We start from the raw sequence: 25,036 nt of genomic DNA on the forward strand, positions 1-25,036 counted from the left end.
AACTTTCAAAAAAGTTTAATCTGTTTCTGTCGAGAATGGTAAAAATAATACAAAATACAGTTTAGAAATGGACAAACAATGGACATATACAGGCTTTTCAAACATTGTGATAACAGTTTTAAAGTTGTCATTATCATACAGTTTTGCATTGAATGGATCACATTTAGAAGCCTGGCAGCGACCTGTTTCTACATGAATCTGTTGGCAGGGGATGACAGACTACCAAACATGTTGATAGAAGCAACCAGAAACCACAACCTGACTTAAAACAAGGCATTCCTGCAGTAATCTTCATTCTAATACTTACTGGAAACCTGTGCAGTGTTACCTTAACATATACAGACATACAGTACATGTACATTATTTCTCTCAGCTGACCAAGGTCTTCTTGAATTCTCTACCATGAGTGATGAGTAGAGTCTTGACCTCCTGGCATCTGCCTTCTGACCTCAAAGCCTCAGGTACCCCACCTAAAAACAAACAGGCATACGTTTAGCAAAGGTTAAACTCTATGTGGATGATTGACACATGAGAATACAATGGAAATAGATAAAATGAAGGACAATATTTACAAAACTCTTAGTTTGTACTGTTAAGATGAGAATTTTGCTTTCCCAAAGCACAGATGTACTGGATCTCAACAGTCTGCTGATCAGCACAGCAACCCATTATCTGCAATTACTGCCATCAAACAACAAAAAAACCACAGGTGGTAGAGATTTAATCAACTTCAAAAACACACATGCAGATAAACAAAGCACAGAAAACAAATCAGCTCAGGCCCGTCTCTCTCTCTCTTCCTCCATCTGCTATTCCTGGGTGTTTGCCTGCTGCAGACAATGGTTGCGCTCCACTGAGAGCTCTATATTGGGATGATGGATGAGGGCATTTGCCTCACTCAAGGCCCTGTCTTCTCCATCCCCATGCCAATGTCTGCACACCACTCAAGCGCATCAGTGGTAATTCATACAAATGATAACAAACGGCAACGAAAGGTGAGCTGCTCCTAACACAACTCTGAGTCCCAGAAAAAGAAGATAAACTTGATAGAGAACCAGAACAAGAGGTGTAGACAGAGGAAAGAACCTGGCTTTTGGAGATTGAAGATTGGAGGGTGTCCAGGTGGAAGCTGGGAGAAGGAAGCTTAGGAAAGGGAACACTGTGCACCTTTCACTTGACATGTTGCAGTTGATGTAATGAATTAAACTTAATTAAAGCCCCTGAAAACTTTATTTTAAATTGAAAGGATTTCTCTATAACAACATATGGGAAGTTTGATTGCTGGGATAATGTTATGCTACAGTGTTCCAGGTTGCATGTCATATAAATGTATGGGAATCTGACAAATTGTTACAATATGTCCACTTCTTTTTGATCAGCAACTAAAAGGATAACGAACAGTGAAAATCTGGAGGGACGTCAGGCCATAATTTAAGATAAAACAAATTTTTGACAACCCATTAGCTGACATTAGCATTCAACCACTTCTTAGTTAACAATACTGTTTGTTTACATCCGGTGTGTTTGACCTCCAGGCTTAAATAAATGTGTACAAGACGTGTGGTGATATTTCAGAATGAATTTATGACTTTACTATTGCATCGTGTAACACAATTAAAGTAACATTTCCTAGGGAGTAGCTGAACGCTTAGGCTAGCTGTTGTCAAATGAAAGCTAATTGCTTATCAAATATGTGATTTTACTATAAACTATGGCCCAATGTCCCTCTGGATTTTCACTATTCATTGTCCTCCCAGTGGCTGATCAATCAGGAACCTGTGAAATGTTAATTTGTCAGATTCCCTACATTTATGGGACCATTAGCGGACCGAACGTGGTCTCTGGAGTGTTTTATCACCTTTTAGCTCATTTTTTTGGTTACACGATCTGTAACTTTACTGTTTTGATCCGGTCTCACTGCTCACATCCTAAGGGTCCACCTTTCCAGAACCATACCACAGACTGGAAAAGTTAGCACCCAGCTGTTAAACACAGTGGAGCATTTAGCATTTAGCTACTTAAGAGCCAGATATCTCTCTCAGGGTTGGTGGAGACCAAAATCAGAGGCAAATGTTGACAAATATTGGACTTAAATTCACCATGCTATTTTCCCTGAATAAACTGACAGCTACCACCTATTGACCAGTTAATTAATAAATGTTATGAAGTCTCTCATATGTGCTTGGGTGTACCGAAGCCAAAGAACTAGTAGCTAAAAATAAACTCACAATGACTTACTAGGATAGTGCTTATTCGCCAAGAAAATAAATATTACTTTGATTCACTCTGCGATAATGAACTCATTACCATGTTGAAAAAAAGAGGGAAAAAACCCCATACGATTCCCTTAAAAAGATCGGCAGCATCATTAGGACCCCATCGGATGTTCAGTCCAAAGAAAAGAAGCAAATCCAGCAGATATTCAAATTCAGTCTGAGTGAGCCCTGTGGCTTTTCTCATTAAATGTGTGGATGCAAAGCCAGTTTTGGACTGCAAGTGGTGGTTGCTCAACATCACTGTACCTGTCTACAACATGTAATGTCAAGTCCAAGAGGTTTACCAGCTGGCTGAGAGCTTCACAGAACTGACAAATCACAGAAACCAGCAAAGGAATCGGAAGACTTCCTACTTTCCAACTGCTCCTGTTCAGAACATTCAACGTTTTTGGAATTAACTGTTTATATTACGAGAAACCAGACAAAAAATTTTCTCAGATAGTATTTAACAGTATTAGGATTACATGAAGAGAGTTTTTAAACAGGCAGTGATGTCGACAGCAGGTCTGCCCAGAACCCTTGATGATGATATGCTTAAGGGTGTTACAGTTCTTTGATCTCATTGAAATGCATTTGAGCTTTAGCATAGTGAAATTTAAAACGTCACTGCAAAGCCTTAAGAGCAACACATCTACCTGTAGCAGGAGATAACATTTGGGTTTATTTTCCATTAGTATACAACTGCTCCTTGTCTGAAGAGGGGACTTTACAAAACAGGGGTCTAAGTGGTTCTTGACAATGACATGAGTTAGATGATGACAAGAGGCTGCTATGAGGAAGTCTTTTGAGCAAACACACTCTGTGATGCTCAGTTTTCTACACATCAGAGAGGTAGGTTGATAAAAAAAAAAACAGAATTCTGCAGCTCTATCAAAGCTGTAGGGACATTTTATTTAAATGTGGACCCAAATATATGTATTTTTGTCCAATCAAGATTCTTATTATTGGGAGTTTTCAGTTTTGCTGATTATATGCAACATCTCACCGTGCACATGGAATAATATCTATATACTTAACAAAACAACTAAACTAAATAAAATATTGCAACACTGTAACAATGAAAAAAATGTTATGTTATTGTGCTACAAGTTCCTCTAACAGTTGCTTTGTGGGACAGGGAGTGCTTTGTAAATCATAATTTAAACAGAAGACACAGCCTTGTAATTGTCTGCCACTGAAAACGTATGAGGATGTTGAATATTAATATTACGGAGATTAACTTTATTTTACCCTCAGAGGCAGCTCAGTCTCTCCTATGGTTGAGTTAAAGAGTAAGTTCACCGAGCCCCTCCTGTTATGTAATATGGTAAAAAAAAAAAAAACTGAATGGAAAAAGGTGACCGGTTGACAAAAGCTTACAGTGGAGACAAAACAAGTATAAAATGTGGGAAATATACATGGGAAATGAAGTTTGCTATCAAAAAAGTTGACAATACAGTTTTTATTAAAATTTGTAATGTATTGACAGCTGAGGTGGAAAGTTATGTAGAGTGACAACAAGGAGATGAAGTAAACTCACATAAAACACACAGTTGTGTTTTGTTCAATCAACAAACAAACACTATAAGAAACACGAGAAGAAATTAGTTGTTGATCTATGTAGAAGACTAGCTACAAGTAATGGGTAAAGAGTTGAAATAGCTAAAAGTGAAACAGTTGGAATAATTAGATAAGACAGAAAAGAGTCAGCTTCTGCCACTCCAAGTGTTTATAGTATCAATACACTTGATTAAACAGACCTATAAAATGGTAAATCCATTGAAATGCACACATCTGGAACATGTTCATCATGGTGTTCATCACCTATGCCAGACATAGATATCGACTGGTTAACCACTTTAATACATATGCCACAACAGCTTCAGGCTCAGGGCATAGGCCATATATAATCAATACAGTATTAATCTATCATACACTTCAGACCTGGGTCAACAAGCCGCATCATTTCCATCACGCCGGAGCTAAAGAACACCAAATTACCATTACAACATTTTTTAACTGCAGCCTCATTCCTGATGATGTAAACACTGATGTTCACAGCGTCACAGACCCTCTGCTCTGTTGATAAATTCCTCTTCTCATCCACTGGTCCACGTGCAATGAATCGAGACGTGTGCATCTTGGGGAAGTAATTTATTTCGACAAAGTGCAGCCGCTCCTGGTGGGAGGCCGTGTGGACTACAGAAAGACTGAGCCGACGTGTGATCGATACATCTCCTCAGTTATATATGGTAAAACGTCGGATCGGTGTTTGGATCGGTTTCTGTTTAACCTACATGCTGTCTCTATGGGAGTGAGGAGGAGATTAATGAGGTGGGGGGGAGGTGGGAGGTGATGTCTGTTCCCCGGGTAGAGAGTGACACTCGAAGCTTGAGCCACTTTACACCCCATTACACTGGCAGGCCCGGGGATGAGGGGCGGGGAGCACAGCAGCCCAGACAACAGCAGACATTCCACATGCAGCATAATAACAGGCTGAGTTATGGAGCGGGCTTTGATCTACTCACAGGGCTAACCACACACACACACACACACAATTCAAAGAGTTACCTGCAAACTCTTTGTTAGTGCTGTCACAGCCTGAAGGGGCAGTTCGTATTTATATTAAAATAATCATATCTAATATTAACCACTGCGTTCCAGTCAGGTGAGCCAGCTCCAGCACATTAGTAGAAGCTCTTTTCACGGCAGACATGGTAGAAAAAGCAGAGGTGTAATGAATAACAGTAACAGAGGCTCAGTTCTATTCAAGTGCCCCAGTAAGTCATGACAGAGTGACAGTGAGCCCCGAGCCTGAAACTGAAGCAGCTAAATGGAATTCAGCCATCGTTAATCTCATTAGTTACACCTGCGTGTTCCTGACTGTGACATGTCACAATGTTTTCTGTGGAAAAGGCCCACTGTGCATACGGGCTCACTGAAATATGACCTACTGAGAGACTTAAATCCAACTGGGCCAACGCTGTGTTATTAGGAACACCTGTGCTTTTTCTGCCATGAGTGAAAATGTCTGCTGGGAAGAAAGGGCCTTACATTAGCAGTCAGATGTGCAGCCAACAGTTAAACCCAATTATATAAACCACATGAATGAAAGGTCTCCACAAAGGTAAATGTGCTTGAAAGAACCAGGCTTTTACACTTAGTCACAGTTGAACCTGTAGCTGCGAGAATTAAAATTTAGAGAAAGTTAAGTGATCATTTCTGAAGGTCCTTCACAGCCACGGTCCAATCACACAGGTGTTTTCACTTTGACTGGTTAGACCTCTTCTCATGAATGTGTACAGATGTGCTTGATTAACATGTCCCCAGCTTGCCTTTACTAATACACTCTTCACGGCAGACACTTTGACTTGTCAAAGCCAGAAAAGCACTGGTGTGACCAGTGATGTTAACAATGGTTCCATTCTATCAAGTTTCCCAGTGAGCCATGTCAGTGAGTGAGCATGCACAATACCAGAGCCCTAGAACAAGCTCACTGAAATGGAATGCAGCCATCTTTAATGTTATAAATTCCCCCTGTCCTTTCCTGCTTAAACAAGTCAAAATGTCTACCGTGGAAAGGGTCTATTGGCCTTTTTTCACATCAGACATTTTCACTTGTCACTGCATGAACAGATCAGGTTTTACACTGACTTTAATGATGGCTCAATACCTTTAAGTGTCCCAGTGAGCCAGTGTGCACAATACCAGGGCTCTTGAATGGGCTCATCTAAATGGAATAGAGTTGTTTTTAATGTAGTGCACCCTTTTACTACAAAGTCACGCTTTTGCCGAATATGGCTGGGCATTGTCTTTCTGTAATTACATGTGACGTCCCTGAAAAAGACATCATCTGGATGGCAGCATACTGTATGTCGCTCAAAAACCGCATTAACGGTGCCTTCAGAGATGTGCAAGTTACCAGTGCCATAGGCTCATACCCATAACATCACAGATGCTGGCTTTGAAATTTGCGTTGGTAACAATCTGGATGGTCCCTTTGCTCTTTGGCCTGAAGGACACGGGGTCCAGGATTTCCAAAGACAATCTGAAATGTGGACTCGTCAGCACACTTTTCCACTTTGCTTCAGTCCATCGCTGATTAGCTCAGGTCCAGAGAGGTCGTGGCTTTTCTGGATAATGTATTTATATGGCCTCCACCTTGAATGTCAGAGTCTCAACTTGCATTTATAGATGCAGCCAGTGCAGTAAGTACGAAAGTGCAGAGATTTATCCAGATTCTCTGAATCTTTTGATGATATTATGAGTTGTATATGGGGAAATCCCTACATTTCTTGCAATTGTGCCGTGAAAAAGGTTGTTCTTAAACTTTTGGTCTTTTACAGTTTTTCATATAGTGGTGAACCTCCCCCTATCCTTGCTAGTGAACGACTGAGCCTTTGGAGGATTTACCCAATCATGATACTATCACCTGTCACCAATGAACCTGTGGAATGTTCCAAACAGGTTGTTTTTGGAGCATTCCACACCCGTCAGTCTTTTGCTGGCCTGACCCGGCAAAACAAAAACACAATAAAGTGTATCCGTTTGAACATAAAATCTTGTCTTTGCATCATATAAAACTGAACACGGGCAGAAATCATTTACAAATGACTGCATTCTATACTTTTACAAAGCATCCTGACAGTTTGGGAATATGGGTTGTAAACCTGTGCTTGTGCTGCTATATCATATCAAAATGTCTGCCATGAAAAGGGATTATTATATTTTTATATGGTTTGGTGACCTCACATAACTCTCAGCATAGCTCCACTTCAGCCTGAGCATAGATATTCAGGCAGAGTACACAAGGACACCTCTGTGGGTGTGCTTTAACATCCCTCTTCCAAATAAGTGATTTTGAATTGTTGGGTTAAATTTGTCCAATTCTGTCCGATAGCATGATGAACACAATGGGAGATCTTCCTTTGAAGGAGGCAGAAGTGATTGCGCTCACATTTCTCAAGAAGGCTTTTGCTCACTTGAGCCTTCAAAAGCCAACAATAAGAAAACCATAGCTCAGAACACCCAGCCTCTTCCTCTCTCACATCTTCATCTCATCATCTCCAGCAGATGGAACTGTTCAGATCATTATAAGCTTCGGGACTGCCATCCCACTGCAAGGTGGCAGAGTATTTTTCAAACAGTGTTTTAAACAGGGATTTTCAGACAGTCTCTGATCATCTCTGGTAACTCTAGATGTCCCTGTGATCACATTACCTCCCTGTCCTCTGCCGCCTATAGCACAAGCTTCTATCAGGGAGTGTTCAAGTGTGTCAGTTTATCCCACTCTCTGTACCGCTGTAGCTGCTTCCACCACCAGACAGATACTATGTCCTATGTCTGGGTCGCTCTATCTGTAGCCTCTCCATTACAGCAGAGCCTAATTTCTCCCCCCACCCATCACTGTCATGCTGTTACCTCATAAACAACAATACTGCTCATCATTGTACCCCAGTGTGTAAGAGAAAGAAGAAAAATGGTTCTGAATTTTCATTAGTTTGTCATCCTCAGGGCTCGTGGTGCCAGAGCAAAACCACAGTAAGCATTTTAAGGTGTGAGGCACAATACATTTTGGCAAGACAGGAGCCTCCTGTAGGTGAAATAATTAAAATCTGGTGTAAGTGAGCCCTCTATTCTGAGTTCCACTTATGAGGCGACATACTGCTGAATTAAAGTCTCGCTTATTGTCATCCCAACAAGACACACAGTGAAATATTAGTGCCGTCTCTCTGCTTCTCAAAATTGTTTGTTCTGTAGTCACGAGCAGATTCTCCTCTGCTGTACGGTTAGAACAATTACAATCACACTGCACTGCTTCACAGGCCTGGTATAGCATGCTTTAGCTACATGATGACATGCTAACCCGTGATAATATGCATTTTCCACACAGTGTGTTAAGTTACAGTTGTACAGCCATTTAAAACATCAGTGCATAATTATCAAATCAACTGCTGAACTCTGGTATAACTGACTGTTCACTAATTCTTGAACCACCCTAGGTTTAGCTTTTCATTCTCACAGCACATACACAGTTTACAACTATATGAGTAGCAGTAGGGTTGGAAGATGGCATTGTCTGTTGTCGATGGCTGACAGTCAACTCCAATCGACTTCTGAGCCCTGAACCGTTACAACATCGTGATTTAAAAAGACCCCCACCAGGGAGCACGAAAAAGTAGCGTGTCCCCTTAGAGCTGCAGTAAGGTAAGATTTGTTGGTGTTTGTGTGGTGTTAATGCTGTTATTATCAATTGCAGTAATTTTTTTAATTTCTTGATTTCAGACAGGTAGACCAAAGGTCGACTCTGCCGTCTGAAATTGCAACTGTTGCTGGCATATTTCAATAGCTGTAGCAAGTAAACTAACGTTAGCTGTTAGTTGGTTGAAAATGCCTGCTGTGGCAGACTGTTTAAACTTTTCCGGCTAACTCTAATGGCTGCATATAGAGGCTAAAGCTGCCAAGGAGCACCATTGCTCTTAAAGTGCAGAGCTAGTTCTCCTAGAAAATGTAAGACCTTGCTGTCATTTTGTCATGATATAACACTGTTTGGCTGCTTAGCTTGCACACTTGTTTGTATTTCCAGAATATTTTACACATTTCAAGAGAGAAAGCATGTTTGGTTAACGTAAACCAGTTTTGCATGGGTGTAAACTTCCCCAAATTCAATAAAATAAGGGCCAATAAAGAGAAGCTTAGTTCGACAACATTTGGCACTAGCTTCAACACAGTAGGGAAATACTGCAAAACTTAGGTGAAAGTCATGAATAGGGCTTTTCTTTTAAACCTCAACTGTAACATTAACCCCACAAACTTAAGTAGTTAGTCATGGATATGCCAACTCTTGACCTTGGAAGTAATCCCAGGTTTATACTGTTAAAATTAAGAGCACATTTCCTCTAATTCATTTAGTTTCTCTTGCTCACTGGACTATTGTATCTTTGACTGTAGTGGCCATGGAAGTCTGTTTCATACTGAATACTGAAGGAGTTCTGAAAGTGAAGTCTTATCATCAAAACAAAACATATATTTTAATGTCTATTTTTTCATGGCAAAGGAAGCATTTCTTCTTCAGTGCAGTCCTCCAGCACCTTTAGATTAACAAAGACTCCAAGCTGTCAAGTGAACACACTCTGTTTAGGCTGACAACAAAAGACTATACAGCAGTAGCTTTCCCTTTCAAAGACTTGCTCATCATATATTATTTCAGCTCTCGTATTGTTTAGCAGATGAAAAACTTGTTTAAGTGGAGGGAGTCACATCCTAAACTTTCTGAGCAGGAAGTGGAGGATAATGGCGCTAATTACCCCTGTAACTATGTTTAAAACGTCTCGGAGAAAAGGGTTGTCAGCGAAGTTAACACCTCCTATTTTCTAGTCAAAGAGTTTTTCCTTGGCAACTCAGGCTAAATATACACATTTTGCACAATTACAGGTGTATAAAAGCTTGAATAAGGCTGACAAAAGTAAAACCTTACATTTGACCCACATAATCCCTAAAGCCAAGCTGTTAACTGAAAGCTCTGAATCATGAAATTAATTAAGGCGGGATAAAAACACTGTCAAGCACTACTGAATAACGGATAAACAAGGTGCTGTAAGTAAGAAGTGAAATAAGTGATTGCTGTCAGCAAAAGACTCCCTGCTGTGCTGCTAATACAGCTTTTTTTCAAAAGATGAAGATAAATAAGAAGACTTCCAGCATCTCTCTGCGTGTATAGCGCAGTATCAGCATAAGCATTTTAAAAATATCCAAAACATGTGGCTGTGCGGAGGATACGCCTTAGTCATCATCTGTTGCCCATTCCAGTACACAGTAACTGTCTCACCTCATAGGACCTCATGCGGCGCATAGATGCAGGAAGCGTGGAGTTGCTGTCATCCATCACTTGCAGCAGCTCCTCGCACACCTTCGGCGGCAGCACCACAGGGTGTCCTATGGCATTGACCTCCCAACTTGTTACAATGCTGAAACCACACACAGAGAAGAGTAGGAGTGATTTATAGTGACTGCCACGGCATTATACAACCAGGATGACGCCCAGAATAGCTGCTGTAAATCCCGCATATACACATTCTTCCTGACGTTTTAATTAAGAAGTTTTAAACTGTAAACTGAACTAGATAAGTAGAGATACATAAAAGTGGATTGATGGCGAGTGTGCTTGTGTGTGTGTGGCATCAATTTGTGTATGTGTGTGATGAAAAGCAGAGGGGACTGAAAGTAAAGGAGGAGGATTGATTGAGAGAAGAGAGATTGATGCTCTGTCAGTTGGTGGTGCTGATCCAGTTTGTTTAGGTGACATTCAGCCATCTGTGCAGTTCCTGAGAGGGAGAAGTCTTCACAAAGTTTTGTCGGTTCTACTGAAGACATCACGCTGAAGAAACACTACTGCTATAGCTACTATGGCTGGGCAACATATTGATATTATATTGTTATGATGATATGAGACTATATATTGTTTAAGGGCCCAAACACACCAAACCGACACCAAAGAACTAGCAGTGAAGGCTGACTGTCGCGTCGCCTCACGTCCCCTGTGTCTATGCCAGAAAGTTGCACTTGAACACACCACAAAGACTACTGCCAACTAGCTTATTCATTATGGACCTGCGTGAGGAAATAACTCTCCATACCACAGGTAGTCGTAGTCTGCATTCATCATTTAAAAATGGAAAACATAAGACTGCAGGTACACAAATCGTGGTTTAGTGGAGTTACAAGTATGGTATACATGCTATCAGCCACTCAAGTTATGATGTACTCATTTGGACCCAAACCAGTCCACATCACAATTCTTTGCACATGGAAATGTAATTTATTCTATCTACAGTCAGGTCTGGTTACTCACATACATCAGAATACATTCTATGGCCATTACAATTTCCATCAGACTCAATTTCCATATCTACGAGTCCTCATTCCTATTGTAGATGGTGCCTGAGACTTTCACTCAACTCATAATCAAGTCACTGCCATTAGTGACAAGCATAATCCACTTAGGCATTGGCTCACTGATTCTCCAGCCAATTATTGGCAGTTTTAACAACACATACTGCAACCTCTGGCTGCAGTCGCCTGTGACCGACTGTATCCTGAATAAGAGGGCCATCATCCAGGGAGTTCAGCTCCCCAGGCATAACATTTAATTTAAAAATGTCAGAGATGAGTGATGAAGGATGAATGGTAAATTATGTAGGGGGAAATGGAAATGTGAGTAACACCAGCATTTAGCTCTGCGAGACTTTAGAGAAATGTCAGAAATAAACTTAGAAAGCAGCTGCTTGAATGTAAAGTGCCTTTAAGTCGAGACTTTCACTCGGATTTGTTACTGATGAGGAGCTGGGGATCAGTTTAGGTTTAAACACTGAACAGAGAATAATAAATTCAAATATGTGTTTGAGATTTGAAAACATTTCAGAACATTCTGGGGCTCTTGATGAAAAATGAGTTTTGAAACACTGACATATCACTTTTGTATTATCTGAAACAGGGCTGCCCAAAGTGGGGCCTGTGGTCCAAAGTTGGCCCGTCATAAGGTTCAATTTGGCCCCCAAGATGTTTCTAAAAAACAAAAAATCAAAATTAATGTAGAATCCCTAATTATTAATTACTTTTCATAACCTGAGAATGGCGGGCAGATTGACACTGCGCAGGAAGGTCAGTAAATTAAGAAGGCCTGCACAATCAAAAAAAAAAAAAAAATCATACTGCGATTATTTCAACAGATATTATGATTGCGATATGATAACAATTAGTAGGAACGATCATTCTATGGCATTATAGTATAAAAAAATATTACAATTACTATTATGTGACATTTGTTGGGGTCTGTACCAAACAAACGAAGATTTCTATACCAGGACATCTGTGCAGCACCACAGTACTTCATTATGATGGTGTTTTGTCACATTTTACCTTCATCAAAATATTACAGCTTCTGTGGTTTGGATATTGCACTTGGCCACATTGTGATTTTGATAATATTTCGATTAATTGTGCAGCCCTACAATTAAGAGAACTTGGGATCGTAGTACCATTTTGCATTTACGAATGTAATACAGGAGGTTTTTGAGTTTTGACCTGTGCCCCACCATTAAGTTTCAGTTTTGGACCACCAAAGGAAAAAGTTGTGGCACCCCTGGTCTAGAAAGTCAGACTGTGACAGTAAACAGGTCTGAAATTTAGACTGTGGAAGAACAGATGTTTAATTTATTAATGGCAGAGGTTCAAAATGATGTCTGCAGGATGAAACCATTTATACGCTGTAGTAATCAAATGAAAAGCTGAAAGGTTGTTAATTCTTATGCATGCAGTAGTCCGGTCAAAAGTTGCTGTCATGGCTTGTTCTACTAGGATGACATCTTTCCTGGTGCCCAGCATGCACCTCTACTGAAACACTTCCCCATGCATCACTCAGCTTGTACAGTTCATCGTGTCGCTTAAATGCATTTTTACTGCTTTGACTGAGAAGACAGGCAATCCTCCTTTCATGTGAGTTTTTCCTCTAATTACCCTTTCTCCGTCAGTCAGTCGGTGGGGGCTTGTCAAAACGCTAGAAACATCAAAACTTCTCTGTTCTGCCTTCACTCTGCACGGCTGCGGGGAAGAGGAGGAGGGGGAAAAAAAACGTTGAGTGCTGATTCAGTTGAAAATAATGAGGGTGGAAGGCTTCTCCGGTGGGGCGCTGCTGTACTGAACATGGAGAACCACATGCAGCACATCCACCTACACCTTTTCCAATGCATCACAGCATGGTGTACTGAGCCTCGATCCAGTCAAAACAACACTCCTCATATGTGCAACAAAACGTGAGCGTGGCTCATGTAACTGACAACGTTGAGATGATAAATGCCTTTGATGACAATCTCATTCCGCAAAATAATAGACAATTACATCTGAGCGGGACCGTGTGTGCCAAAATGTTCTATTAAGACCTGAAATCCATTCACTGACAAAGTAATCTTTCATCCCTCGGTGAGCAGAGACAGGTGGTGATTGAGAGGGCGCGTTGGAAAGATGAACACGGATAAGATTAAGAAGAGGAAAACAAAGATTGAAGGTGGGGATTTAGAGGGTTGGAGGATGCATTAAGTGTCCTTGCTTACTCTCTCTGCTCGGCTCCTGTGTGAGAGCAGTTGGTGTAGAGGAGTTTCAGGGCTCTGGCAGCTCTGGGTGATGGACTGTGAAGAGCCGGGGAGCTGTTAGACCTCTCACCCCCGACACACGTCTCTGGGACCGACGCTGTAATGGAGTCGCTGTTCAGCAGCCACAGCTGCAGGAGGAGCAGACAGGTCACTTAACACTTCAAATACACGTGGGTGAAGGAATCACTCTCCAGCGCATAAACTCCACGCGTCCACTCATGCACGCCGAGGTTAGAGTGATACTTTGGGACGATAATGTGCTTTTAATGACCCTCATATTTTGCTCAGGGTCGCTCAATAAACATACTTAACATTCTTTTATTACTTTTATACTTCATGGCTTTTCCTAATTCTATGGAAATTGAAGTCTTCTATGGAGGACTGAAACTGCCAAAATCTAAAATAAATAAATTAATAGATGGCTCGGAAAAAAGGGAAAACATGTCATTAAACGCACCAGAAATAAATGTAGGAATTCATTAATTTATAAAATGTGACATAAATTGATATTTCCATTTGCTTCTGTATTTATTTACCTTTGTATTAATTAATGTTTTATCATTTAATTCATTAATTTTTCATTAATCAATTTATTATAGTATTTATTTAAGTATTCATTTATGTATACCTTACAAAATGCAAAGATAAAAGAATACAGAAATATATATATATATATATATATATATATATAAATAAATACATACACTAAAATATATATATATATATATATAAAAATACTGCAGAAAATCTTAAACAAAAATATTCATTTATGTCACAATTTGTACAGTAATGTATGCCTACATTTACTTGTTTAATGTCATTTTTAATGCATTTAATATCATTTTTTACTGAACCATTTATTTATTTCCACATGTAAAACATGGTTTTTCATATTATTCACATTTCTTTCCTTGTTTGAAAGATCTTCTTATATTTGGAGTGCCTGAATTGCCTGTTTTTTTTTGTTTTTTTTACTCTTTTCTACTCTTTTCTAGTTTTCCAAGAGCACCGGACACATTGTTTTTCTAAATTGTTTTACACAGAGCATCCAGTCAAGCCTTTTCCATATTTTCTCATTTGCTCTTTGTTCCCACTGTTCTTAACATACAGTACAATCACAAATGTCTGTTTTGATTTCTGTCACTGAAGCTTTATAGCAGTTTATTAAGCTATCAAGCTATTTATTTTACAATTTTTACTATTATTCCTTTTTTATTCAACAAGAAGGAAGTAAGGTTGTCAACAAAACACAAAAGTTAGATAGTATGACACGCACCTCTGATATGATGCCAATTTTTGAATTGCTATTCATGAAATTATTTTGTCCATTATGGTTCAATATCACACAAGATTAATTATATTGTAATTGCTATCCATGTTAAGTCAGTTGCAGTGAAGAATTTTAATGTCCCACAGTTCTTAGCAAAGTTCAATTTGTGGTAAACTGGAAAACTTGGGACATTTTATGTCATTCAGACGGTGAGAAGTATATCACCTGTCAGCCTCAGTTTAAAATAAATTATATCAAAATTGGAATATAAACTCATATCAATGCACACACTCAAACTGAGTGCAAATTACATGCAAAAATGCTGCTAATACCTACAATTACATTATGAAATGGGACATTCTGGTTCTCAGCATAATGCCCAAATTAATAAACGGACAATTGCAATGTCTTTTTATTGAAGTAATGTGTTCCTGTTTTTTTACAAGAGCCACTTGTAATAATGTAGCTGATTTTAAGCAGCTAAAAGCCTGGAAGTATGCTCAACGACTCTTAAATCACAGTCAGTCGGCTTATTACATCGCTCTTTCCCCTTTATCAAGTGATTGAGTATTCTATTTTTACTAAAACGTCATGATTATGTTCTTCTTCTTACCAATAAGAAGGCTTTTCCATCAGGAGTCTGGACAGAGAAGTGGAAGGTACTCATTGAGTTGGACAGCCCCAACAGCCTGGCTGCTATAGTCCTCTCCACAAAGAGAGATCTGCCACAGAGAGACAATGTTCACGCACATTTAGTCTTTATAGAGCATATTAACTTCCAGTCATTTAACCTCATGAGTGAAACTGAATGGTGGTATCAATGGCTTTTGGCAAGATGAGGTCAGTCAGATGTATGAAGGATGTGTATGCACAAAATCCATGCATACGCCTTCCGCACACATCAACTGGTATTCATACAGGTAGACTGTGCGATGAGAATGTGTACACCTGACCATTCATACATGTTTTCACAGAGACAGGTGTGGGTAATAATGATGAAGTATAAGGCGAGAGATGTAACTTTAAACATTGTTTGTTTAGGTTGTTTGCCAATTTGATTGTGTTATTATTTAACAGTCCACAGAGCATTCATTAAAATATCACTGAGAGGCGTAAACTTAATTTTAAATTATTTATGAGTGATGATTTTCTTTTTATTTACACTGTAAATCATCTCCCTGTTAATGATCTTTTTATGTGATCCTCATTTGTGAAGCACTTTGTGAAGTGTGTTTCATTATGAGCTCTATAAATCAATCATAGGTCACGCTTCTGACGTTTCATTATGATATTACTACAATGATGGTTCACAGGTACAGTGCGTGTGTGTGTGTGTGTGTGCGGGCACTATAAATAGCCACAAGTGTTTGTAGCGGTCATACATAATGACAGTTGTTCTGATGCTGATGAAACACAATCAGTTAAATTGCATTGGGCTTCTTATTTTCCGTTGCTCCAGGTCCAATGAATAGTGGAGCAGGCACATGTATCCATATGCACACGGATGGTGAAAGGCGTTTCTACTCTCATTTATGAGTAACTGTGGGAGTGGAAATAAAGCTTGTGCATGTGCGCCTTTTTCCACAATGATTGAGATTTATGAAACAGAAGTAGGCGTACATACGGCTTTATAAATCTGCCAAAAGAATGTGTCAGTATATTTCTGTCTGTCTGTGAGCGTACACAGTTTTATTCACCTGGCCTGTGGGTCTCGTGTTTTTCTTGCTCAACAAACGGCTTTTTGCAAAGTTTACGTTAACTTTTTTGCGGGTCATGCAAATACCCAGGACTAATTTTGAAAAGTTAAATAATGCAGTCAATCATAGAGCTCCTGTACAGTGGATTTTAAAGGGAGAGTATTTTCAAAAGCTGGTGAAAAAAATGAATCAATCAAAGTGAGATGATGAGTGATGATTCTGCGTAATCTTGTAATCCTTCACACTTGCACTGTGGGAGACGTGGTTATGAAAATGTTTAATTCAGACCTACAATTGTAATTATTCCTGAAAAAGCCTAAACACGGTGCTGATATGTGTCATTCCCCAGGGTTTTAGAATAATCCAATCAGTGGTGTGTCACATGTGAGATGAGACTGACATACAAATTAACTGATTTACAGTCTCTGTACTTATTTTATTTCAAGGACAAAAATAGATGACAAGTAGAGCTGGAACAATTAATCACTTAGTTGTCAGCTATTAAATTAATCACAAACTATTTTCATAAGCGAAATCTGTAACGTTTTTTTAAAAAGCATCAAAATTCTCAGATTCCAGCTTCTTAAATGTGAATATTTTCTGGTTTCTTTACATCTCTATGACAGTAAACTGAATATCTTTAGGTTGTGGACAAAACAAGACATTTGAGGACATCTTGTGCTTTGGGAAACATTGATCGACATTTTTTTTAACCATTTCTGACATTTATAGAACTGAGAAAAAAGAACCGACAGATTAATTGACAGTGAAAATAATCATTACAGCCCTAATGACAACCATCGCAACAGTTAACCCAGAAGGACTCTGTGTGTGACTTAATTTTTTCTCCTACATCCTACATGCATGTGACAGCTACTTTTCATTGATTTCCATATGATATTATGTGCTTCAACAGTTTCCTAATTGTCACCATTCTGCTTGGATAGAAACCTGCCTGTTAAGTGAAGCTTCTGGTTCTCTGTCACCCACAGCCGCCTCCACCACCACCTGTGTGATGTACAGTTTCAGGGTCTCTGGAAGAGTCGACAGAGAAAGGATCATAAACACAGTTGAAATTAAGACTATTTATGAAAAGCTGCTAAAAATGATGTATACCCGGCGCGACAGCCTCTCCCAGCACTGATGAACAGCTCTTGCAGGACACCAGAGCCACTCGGCGGCAGGTTTTCTGTGTGTAACCAAAGTCAAAAACAGGAAATCGTTCACCACAATACATGCCCAGCCTCAACTTGGCTGTTTGAAAACCACAATCGATCGCCACTAAACCAGGATGGAAGACAGAGGAGGAGGAGGAGAGACGGTGAGAGATATATGGCAGGCTGATTGTCATTTGTTCTCCTGCTCCTTCTATCTGCCTCTCAGTTTCAGGCATGCAAAGAGTGCCACTCGTGCAGAGAATGACTAATAGAAGAGGAGGGAGATCAATCCTCGTCTACAGAGTGCTACAGTTTGACTTCAGTGATGCAGCCGTCTGAGGAGTGCGTGTCTGTGTGGATGAGTGTACGACTATGAATCCAATTTTTGCCTTTAAAGAAATGGTATTGACCATTTAGCGCTTTGAACACTTCCTAACTACAGCTTAAAAAACTCAAAAAATCCTTGGTTTTCTAGGAATTCAAAAACCCTGACATGCTTGTTCAAAGGCTTTGTCTTGTTTCTAAGAATAAAAGGAGCAGACTGGTTGTTTTCCTTTGCACGTCGCTCACCTTTGAATCTTGACTGTCCTCTGAGCCAACTGGGCTCACTTCGTCTGTGAGAGTCTGTTCACAGCTGCCATCTCTGTTCAAGAGGAGGAAGGTGTCGCCCAGTAAACAGTCCTCTGCTCGGGGCAGCAGCTTGTTGGCAAACGGATCTGGGTGGCAACACCAGTCGTCCACGATGGCGTTCCAGTTGCCATTAGGAAGAGGAAGAACTCGTTTAAACACTCTGAGGAAGAGGGAAAATTACAAAAAAGGAATTAGAGGTTTTCTTTAGGGCAGCAACTAACAATTACTTTCACTGTAAATTAATCTGTTGATTATTTTTTTCAATTAATCGATTAGTCGTTCGGTCTATAAAATTATGAAAATTATCGATCAGTGTTTCCCAAAACCCAAGAAGATGTCCTTAAATGTAGTTGCCGATTAATTTAATAGTTGACAACTAATCGATTAATTGTTGCAGCTCTGGTTTTCTTTCTATTGTTGTCCAGTAATATTTGGAAGTTGCATCAGCTGTTATCTATCAATAAGCACAACGTTTCCTTTGGGCCAGAGAAGATCAAGATATGAAATCCATGTCCACAGTAGGAAAACAGGTAAATATTCGCATTCTCTAATAAAAAAGGATGCCACCATTTTATCATTTATGCTTACTTTGGCATGTACCAAATGTGTCCTCTTCCAAAATGGGAAAATATGCACATTCCAAAACTTCTGTGAAAGATCTAAACTTGCATTTCCTCTGTTTTTAATGTCATGATGGTTTTTGATCTCCTATCAGTAATTGTATTTATTTTATCTAAAGCAACAATAATTGATTATTTTGCTGAACAAGCCATAAACACAGCTAACATGGATAACATTTTAGCAAACAGTTTATTTTCATACGTCCAGAATTATTTAGCAACATTAGCATTTACTTGAATGTGTTGTTTCTGGACCAAGAATGAAGTCCAATATTCACTCTCATTTTTGGTCTCTTTTAGTTTCCACCCACTTCTGAGAGAAATATTTGCCCCTTTAAATGTGGCACCATGTTCACTAGCTAGTTGCTAACTCTGCCTGTCTGCTTTTTGGGGAGACTGCTAACAGCAAAATGGACAGGAAGTTAGCTAAAACGACCACAATGCTTACAGCAGCTTTAAAAGCTTAGTAGAACAAAGCAAACTGCAGAGATGGGTGATCATTTTCAGTTGAATCATCACTACTAACAACCCCTGTCACATTACATGCATCCATTTGATACATTGTTAATATATAATGACTGATCAGTGCAGCTTTAATACAACACTTGTTTTATTCATTCATTTATTCCAGTAAAGCAGCACTCAGTGTGTCATACAAAGAAAACTTTAGAGGGTTCTTTGTGAAGGTTGCAGTCAATGACAGCATTAACACCTCTGAGCAGCTACAAATGGAACATATTGCTCCAGAGCATAATGAGCCATAATCTTGTTGAAATTATAACTTCCCCCGCTCCGAGCACTTCTCCTGACATTTTCACTTTCCCCAGCTCTTGTTGAAAGCGGAAAAATAAGTATTTGGCAACCTTTAGTGGGTTATTGCTGAGAAACATAGCCGAAGGCCAAGGGTCTGGGTAATGCAGCGATTGCAATTTTCAGCGTGTCACATTGCTGACCACAGAAAGCTAAAAGCTTAAGGCAATAAGAACAATACCGCTGTCCAGCTGAAGCACCTCAAGGTAAGAAACACAATTGTTTTTTAATAGGTAGCACAGACCTTTACGTCACACCGACTCTATAACTCTAACCCAGTCAGGTTGACAACTGTGGGCTCCGGCTCCATCCATCTATTTTTCTTTCGCAGACTATCACTTCCACCGCTGGGTCGCACCATCAATAAACACCCGCTCCTCTTCCTGCGGAGGAGGGTGTAAATAAAAACCCATTTCCACTGTTGCTCCTCCTCGTCCATCTGCTCCTCACCTGTCCTCCAGCAGCCTGGTCATGCAGCCCTGGCAGTAGAAGCAATAAGTCTCTTTTGCCCGGAGTGTCTCCATCACGCTGTCGGATGCCTCTGTGGAGGGCCAGAGGCAAAGAAATAAATGAGCCAGATTTGGTGAAAGGGTGGTAACCTTGTACTACAGGGCAGAAAATCGATAAAATACTGGGTGGCGAAGGTGGCTTGGCTAGGGAGTGGGCAATCAATCTGATTTTTATTGGATTTGTCAATGACTGTCCTTTGCTGTAACTTCTTCAATGTGCTGGGAGTGACATGAAAAATCTGAGGAAACGCCAAAAGCTGGAGTTTGTGGATATTATGCAACGACTCTGGGGTGCACTTCTGATGATATGAGATCAAATCGAAAAGGGAGTATTCTCATGACTCTGATGATCAGCTGCCTGCAAGCTGTTGAGGATCCCAAGAGCAAAATTTACACCTTCACTGTCTCAGATGACCAAGTGACTCAGTCCAATTAATTCAAAATAGACAGCAAGCTCTAAATAGCAACCAAAAGACTTTGTACTGGCCTTGGCACAGAGGAGTCTAGCAAGGCAGAGGGAGGTTTGCACGTGTCTCACTGTGTTTCCCTACCTTCATCCGGGCTTCTCGTGACACTGATACGCAGTCTGAAATGCAGCTCCTCTCCGCTGGATTCTCCCGCATGTGTAGGAATGCAGGAACCGTGCTCCAAGGTGACTCCTGTTGGCAAAGTCAGGCTCAGCTCGCCTCTGGGAGTCTGGATGTGGAGAGAAGAGTCTCTACCCGTCACGGCTACATCTGAAGGACTTTTGGCGACATCTTTCCTGGAGGGCAGATGCAATGAGATACTTTACAAACAGGTTTAAGGGAAAACATGTAGGGCCGATGATACAGATTATCAGTCATCAAGAAGACTGATTAGAAATTTTTGGAACATTTGCAGTGAAAATAAAAATCTAGAAAGCAATCTTGCAATCTTTCAACAGTGCCAGACTAGTAATTTCTCTCCGTTTCCAGTCTTTATGCTAAGCTAAGCTAACCGGCTGCTAGCTGTAGCCTCATATTGAACGGACAGAAACGAGGGTATTGTTTGTCTCCTCGTCTAACTCTCATAATGAAAGAGTGCAAAAACAAAACATCAAAGTGTTCTTTCAACACTTAAGAAAACATTATGTAAAGTGACACATTAGTGTTAACGACGCCTCCAAAGTATTATGACCTCTCAACTGAGGAGGCTGGATCATTTCATAGTCTCTGTTCTTGATACTTACGCCTGTTAAGTGAAGAACAAACTTTGGGATACTGGTTTGTTGTAACTTGGCAACATCGAATCATACAAATATGGATTCATTAGGATCTATAATTAGCTAAGGTCTCAATACAGTGATTAATGAGTCAGCCTTTAGTGCAAAAAACAGACCGTATATGAAAAATGAGATACAGAATGAATAAACATAGACTGTATTTATATACAGTCTATTGTGCTGAACAAAATCTGTTTTCTGGAGAGAACACTAAGTAAAGAAATTAGAAATAATAATACGACAAAATAGCGACTCTACCTCCTGCTGGGCGCTGCTGTCTCAGCTAAAGGAAGTACTGAATAATAACTGAGTTCATGAAAACCACTGAGAGGAAATGCTGTTTTAACTGAAAACAAACAGGCTGAGCAGCTCCTCTGGGATGTACTTCAGGGGGATTTTATCACATTTTTCTACTCTCTCTCTCTTACATTGCATTGGACATACTGACAGTGTACAGTCCCAGTCCCAGAGTGCTCGGTGCCTTTTATTTCATTTCCTTTTGTGAGAAATGCCTAACTTTAGCTCTCCTACTCTGAACACAACGTTCAGCCCTATTTTAGTCATGCAAAATGTAGTTAGAAGTATCAAGAATACTGAATATTTCTAAAGTTTCTCCTCCTGTGCAGTCACCTCTCCATTGTACATTCAGTGCTCTGAGGGAGAGGACAGGAGCAGGGCTCATTTTACTGCCTGTCAAATCTCATTAACCCCATCTAGTGGTGTTTAAGGTGTATTACATCCAAATTCAGCAGGCAGCAGCACCTGTATGCGAAGACAAATCAATTTGGCTCCGCACTATGCAGCTATATACTATGAATCTATTGTTCATATATTGGTAATAAGGATATGAACAATTCTTCATTCATATGCACATTTAAAAAGTGCTTCACAAGCAGAAAAACAGAAAACATACATGCTTAATATGCTGGTAGCTTCTCTTGTTTTATCACATATTCATATAATCTTGAATTCAATTAACATGCCTTTATTATATGATATCCATGCTACACTTGCACTCCATCACATGAGATTGGTAGAGTTTCTTTTCTGTTTAGTTTTCTGTATTTAATGTATATTAGGCCCTTTCTAACAAGACTACCAGCCCATGACACAACACAACACAACAGCAACGTGCCACTGGTATGAGTGATTTTTCTGTCAGATTGCCAATAAAATAAACAAATTTAAAAATGTCCTACTTTGGCTACATGCCCACAACAATATCCGATTGTGTCAAAATTGTGTCGTGTTTCCAGAGTTTCCTTTTTTACTGCAAATGAATGTCAGTCCTGATTATCGGTTTTCAGTCTCCTTGATTTCTAATAATCAGTATCGGCCCTGAAAAAGCCATATCGGTCGATCTGCACTATTGAATTACACAATTATAAGAACAACACCTGCATTCAAAAATTTCCCTAAAAAGTGTAGCTCATCCTAATGTGTCAAAGACAAAAGCACTCATTATGCAATATTTTCAGTATTAAATCACCATATTACATTTTATGACCTGATCTAATGCTTGAATGTAAAACTCTAATCTGAAAAGCAACTAGTGACTCTGGCTGTCAAATAAATATAGTAGAGTGTAAAGTATATTTCCTTTGCAATGAAGAGGAGTAGAGGTACAAGGTAACATTCATTGGAAATACTCAAGTAAAGGACACAAAAAATGTACCAAGTTTTCTGGAAACCAAAGTCAATCACAGCCAGGCCCAGTTTGTATTTGTCATGTAGCCTCTCTCTAACATGTGTGACACACAGAAAGGTAGCATCACTCAGTCTGCCTTTTTCTGTCAGACCCCTTCATTTAGTCCACAGACAGACAGCCACAGATAGCTGGGATTCAATTACCACAGCAATTCCTTAAGTAACTCATTTTCTGACACATTATTGTACAATAAAAGTATTTTTTTTTTAAATGGCGTTGAATGGTTCACTGAAACAATAGAGACATACAAGTTAACGGTAAAGCTGACGCTAGCTATCTATGCTAAGTTAGCTAATGCTCGAGGCTAGCTTTGCTAGCAAATACAATAGTGTTAAATGGCTGTAATAACTGTAACTGTTAAGTTAGCTCGCTAGCTTTCAGAATAATTACCCGACAATAAGAAGTCCAGTCTGAAGCCTCTTCCTCAGCTCTAAGAAGACTCCGAGTCCATGTGTTTTAGCTGACATCTCCAAGTCTGACATTCAGGCAGCGCGATAATCACACGGAATAGAAAAGGAACTGAACAGCACACTGATCAAAACTGTGACTGAGTGACTGTGAACAGAAAGACAGCATCCAGAGTAAAACAAACATAAAGCACGTCTATCTCATTTAGTGGACTCAAGAGGCTGTAGTACTCCGCAGCGTGACGATGCCGGTGCTGTCAAGTACAACATACAAGGGGAAAGGCATCCGGTCAGACATTTCAAAATAAAACTGTTAAACAATCTTGATTTTGTGAAATGCTGTTAATGGCAATGCATACATGTTTTGTGTTTGACCTCCTTTATCAACATATTTTCTTTTAATGTGTATGTTGGTCAGATAAATTGTGTGTTTTTTATTATTAGATTAACTCCACTTGGGGTCCAAATATTTATTTGACTGTCACTGTTGTAAAAACGCTGAACCACAGTCAGATTGAACTGTTAGGGTTCACCTGCGCAAGTATTTGCTTTTGGGAATATGCCATTTAAGAATATGTTATTTTAAGATTTTGGCATGGGGGTCCCAGAGCAATTGCACAAACCTGCTGGCCATCCAGCCTTGCTCAGACCAAGGAATGACTGAAACAAAACTAATGAATGTTGCAGGGTTTAAATTATTCATTGTTGTTATTATTTTGACCAAAGGTAAGCAAATAAGACCACAGCCTATGTCTTCAGAGTTTGGAGAGATGAGTAGCTATGTGTTGCAGCTAAACAGATGAAGCACTGGGTAATTTAACATATCAAAGAGAACAATAATATACATTACAACATGTGGAAAATACAGGATAACTCTTAAAGGCAAGTCAGTGGAAGATATCCAGCTTTTATTTCGAAGGTTCAGCACATAATTTCCGGGGTGTTTGGTGTAAGTGCAGCCGACTTCACACAGCTCGGAGGCGGAAGACGTCCATGCGGAAGACCGGAGCCGTTGGACGCGGTGGTTGGACGTAGAGCTGATCTGCAGTGCAGTCTGGGAGCTGTCAATCGTCTCGCTTTGTATCTCTGCCACTGGAAACTACCGATGCGCTCATCACTGTTTATTTACACACTGCGGGACGCTACGAAGAGAAATATGAATATGTAGAATATAGATACCTATTGTCTGCTTCCAAAGCCTTCTTGTCAAGGGACCTGCTTTATATATGAACGGGTGACATCGGAGCCGGGCCCTGCATCTCCATCATTTAAAACACCCTGCTACCAACGTTAGCTAGCTCGCTAGTCATATTATTGACGCTGTCAGCCGTTTTTACTCGGCGAACCGGCCACATGATTGAATGACAGTTGCTGGCCCGTGTCCTTTAACGGTAAGCTTTTATATGTTCTTACATTTTTATCGTTATTCAGTGCCGTGTACGTTAGCGGAAATCACCTTACCTAGCTAGTGACAAGGTAGCTGTTAGCTGTACCGTTACTGTAACAGTCCCTCTCCCGGCAGTAACACGCTTATAACCGAAGCTAGAATATTTAACGAGTATTTCATAGCTAATGTTGAGGTT

At 39.9% G+C, this 25,036-nt stretch overlaps 2 protein-coding genes and 1 long non-coding RNA gene across 8 annotated transcripts in view; 1 reads left to right on the plus strand and 2 right to left on the minus strand.

Moving 5' to 3' along the window:
• ube3d (ubiquitin protein ligase E3D) overlaps positions 1-25,036 on the minus strand; it is a 25,400-nt gene continuing 364 nt past the window's right edge. Inside the window, exons 1-10 of one of the 2 annotated variants that reach the window (XM_084357700.1) lie at positions 23,437-23,701; positions 20,647-20,858; positions 20,037-20,127; positions 18,097-18,316; positions 17,486-17,558; positions 17,325-17,403; positions 15,286-15,394; positions 13,364-13,530; positions 10,084-10,222; positions 1-470 (exon numbers count right to left, since the gene is read on the minus strand). In XM_084357700.1, coding sequence (XP_084213826.1) covers positions 450-470; positions 10,084-10,222; positions 13,364-13,530; positions 15,286-15,394; positions 17,325-17,403; positions 17,486-17,558; positions 18,097-18,316; positions 20,037-20,127; positions 20,647-20,858; positions 23,437-23,528 — 1,203 coding nt within the window. In that variant the 5' untranslated portion in view covers positions 23,529-23,701 and the 3' untranslated portion in view covers positions 1-449. Of the gene's footprint in view, positions 471-10,083; positions 10,223-13,363; positions 13,531-15,285; positions 15,395-17,324; positions 17,404-17,485; positions 17,559-18,096; positions 18,317-20,036; positions 20,128-20,646; positions 20,859-23,436; positions 23,702-25,036 lie in introns of those variants that run through there. The other variant, XM_084357701.1, reaches the window with a different exon arrangement.
• LOC311260168 overlaps positions 24,330-25,036 on the minus strand; it is a 992-nt gene continuing 285 nt past the window's right edge. The window contains exon 2 of the long non-coding RNA XR_014622970.1: positions 24,330-24,595. This is a non-coding gene — a long non-coding RNA (uncharacterized lncRNA). The remainder of the gene's footprint in view (positions 24,596-25,036) is intronic.
• The window catches only part of dop1a (DOP1 leucine zipper like protein A), a 26,840-nt gene continuing 26,391 nt past the window's right edge, over positions 24,588-25,036 (plus strand). For all 5 annotated transcript variants that reach the window (XM_084357695.1, XM_084357698.1, XM_084357697.1 and 2 more), the window contains exon 1: positions 24,588-24,844. The gene's annotated coding sequence lies outside the window, so the exon portion shown is untranslated. The remainder of the gene's footprint in view (positions 24,845-25,036) is intronic.

Source organism: Pagrus pagrus, assembly GCF_965226575.1.
Source record: "Pagrus pagrus genome assembly, chromosome: 7".
Classification (NCBI taxonomy): domain Eukaryota; kingdom Metazoa; phylum Chordata; class Actinopteri; order Spariformes; family Sparidae; genus Pagrus; species Pagrus pagrus.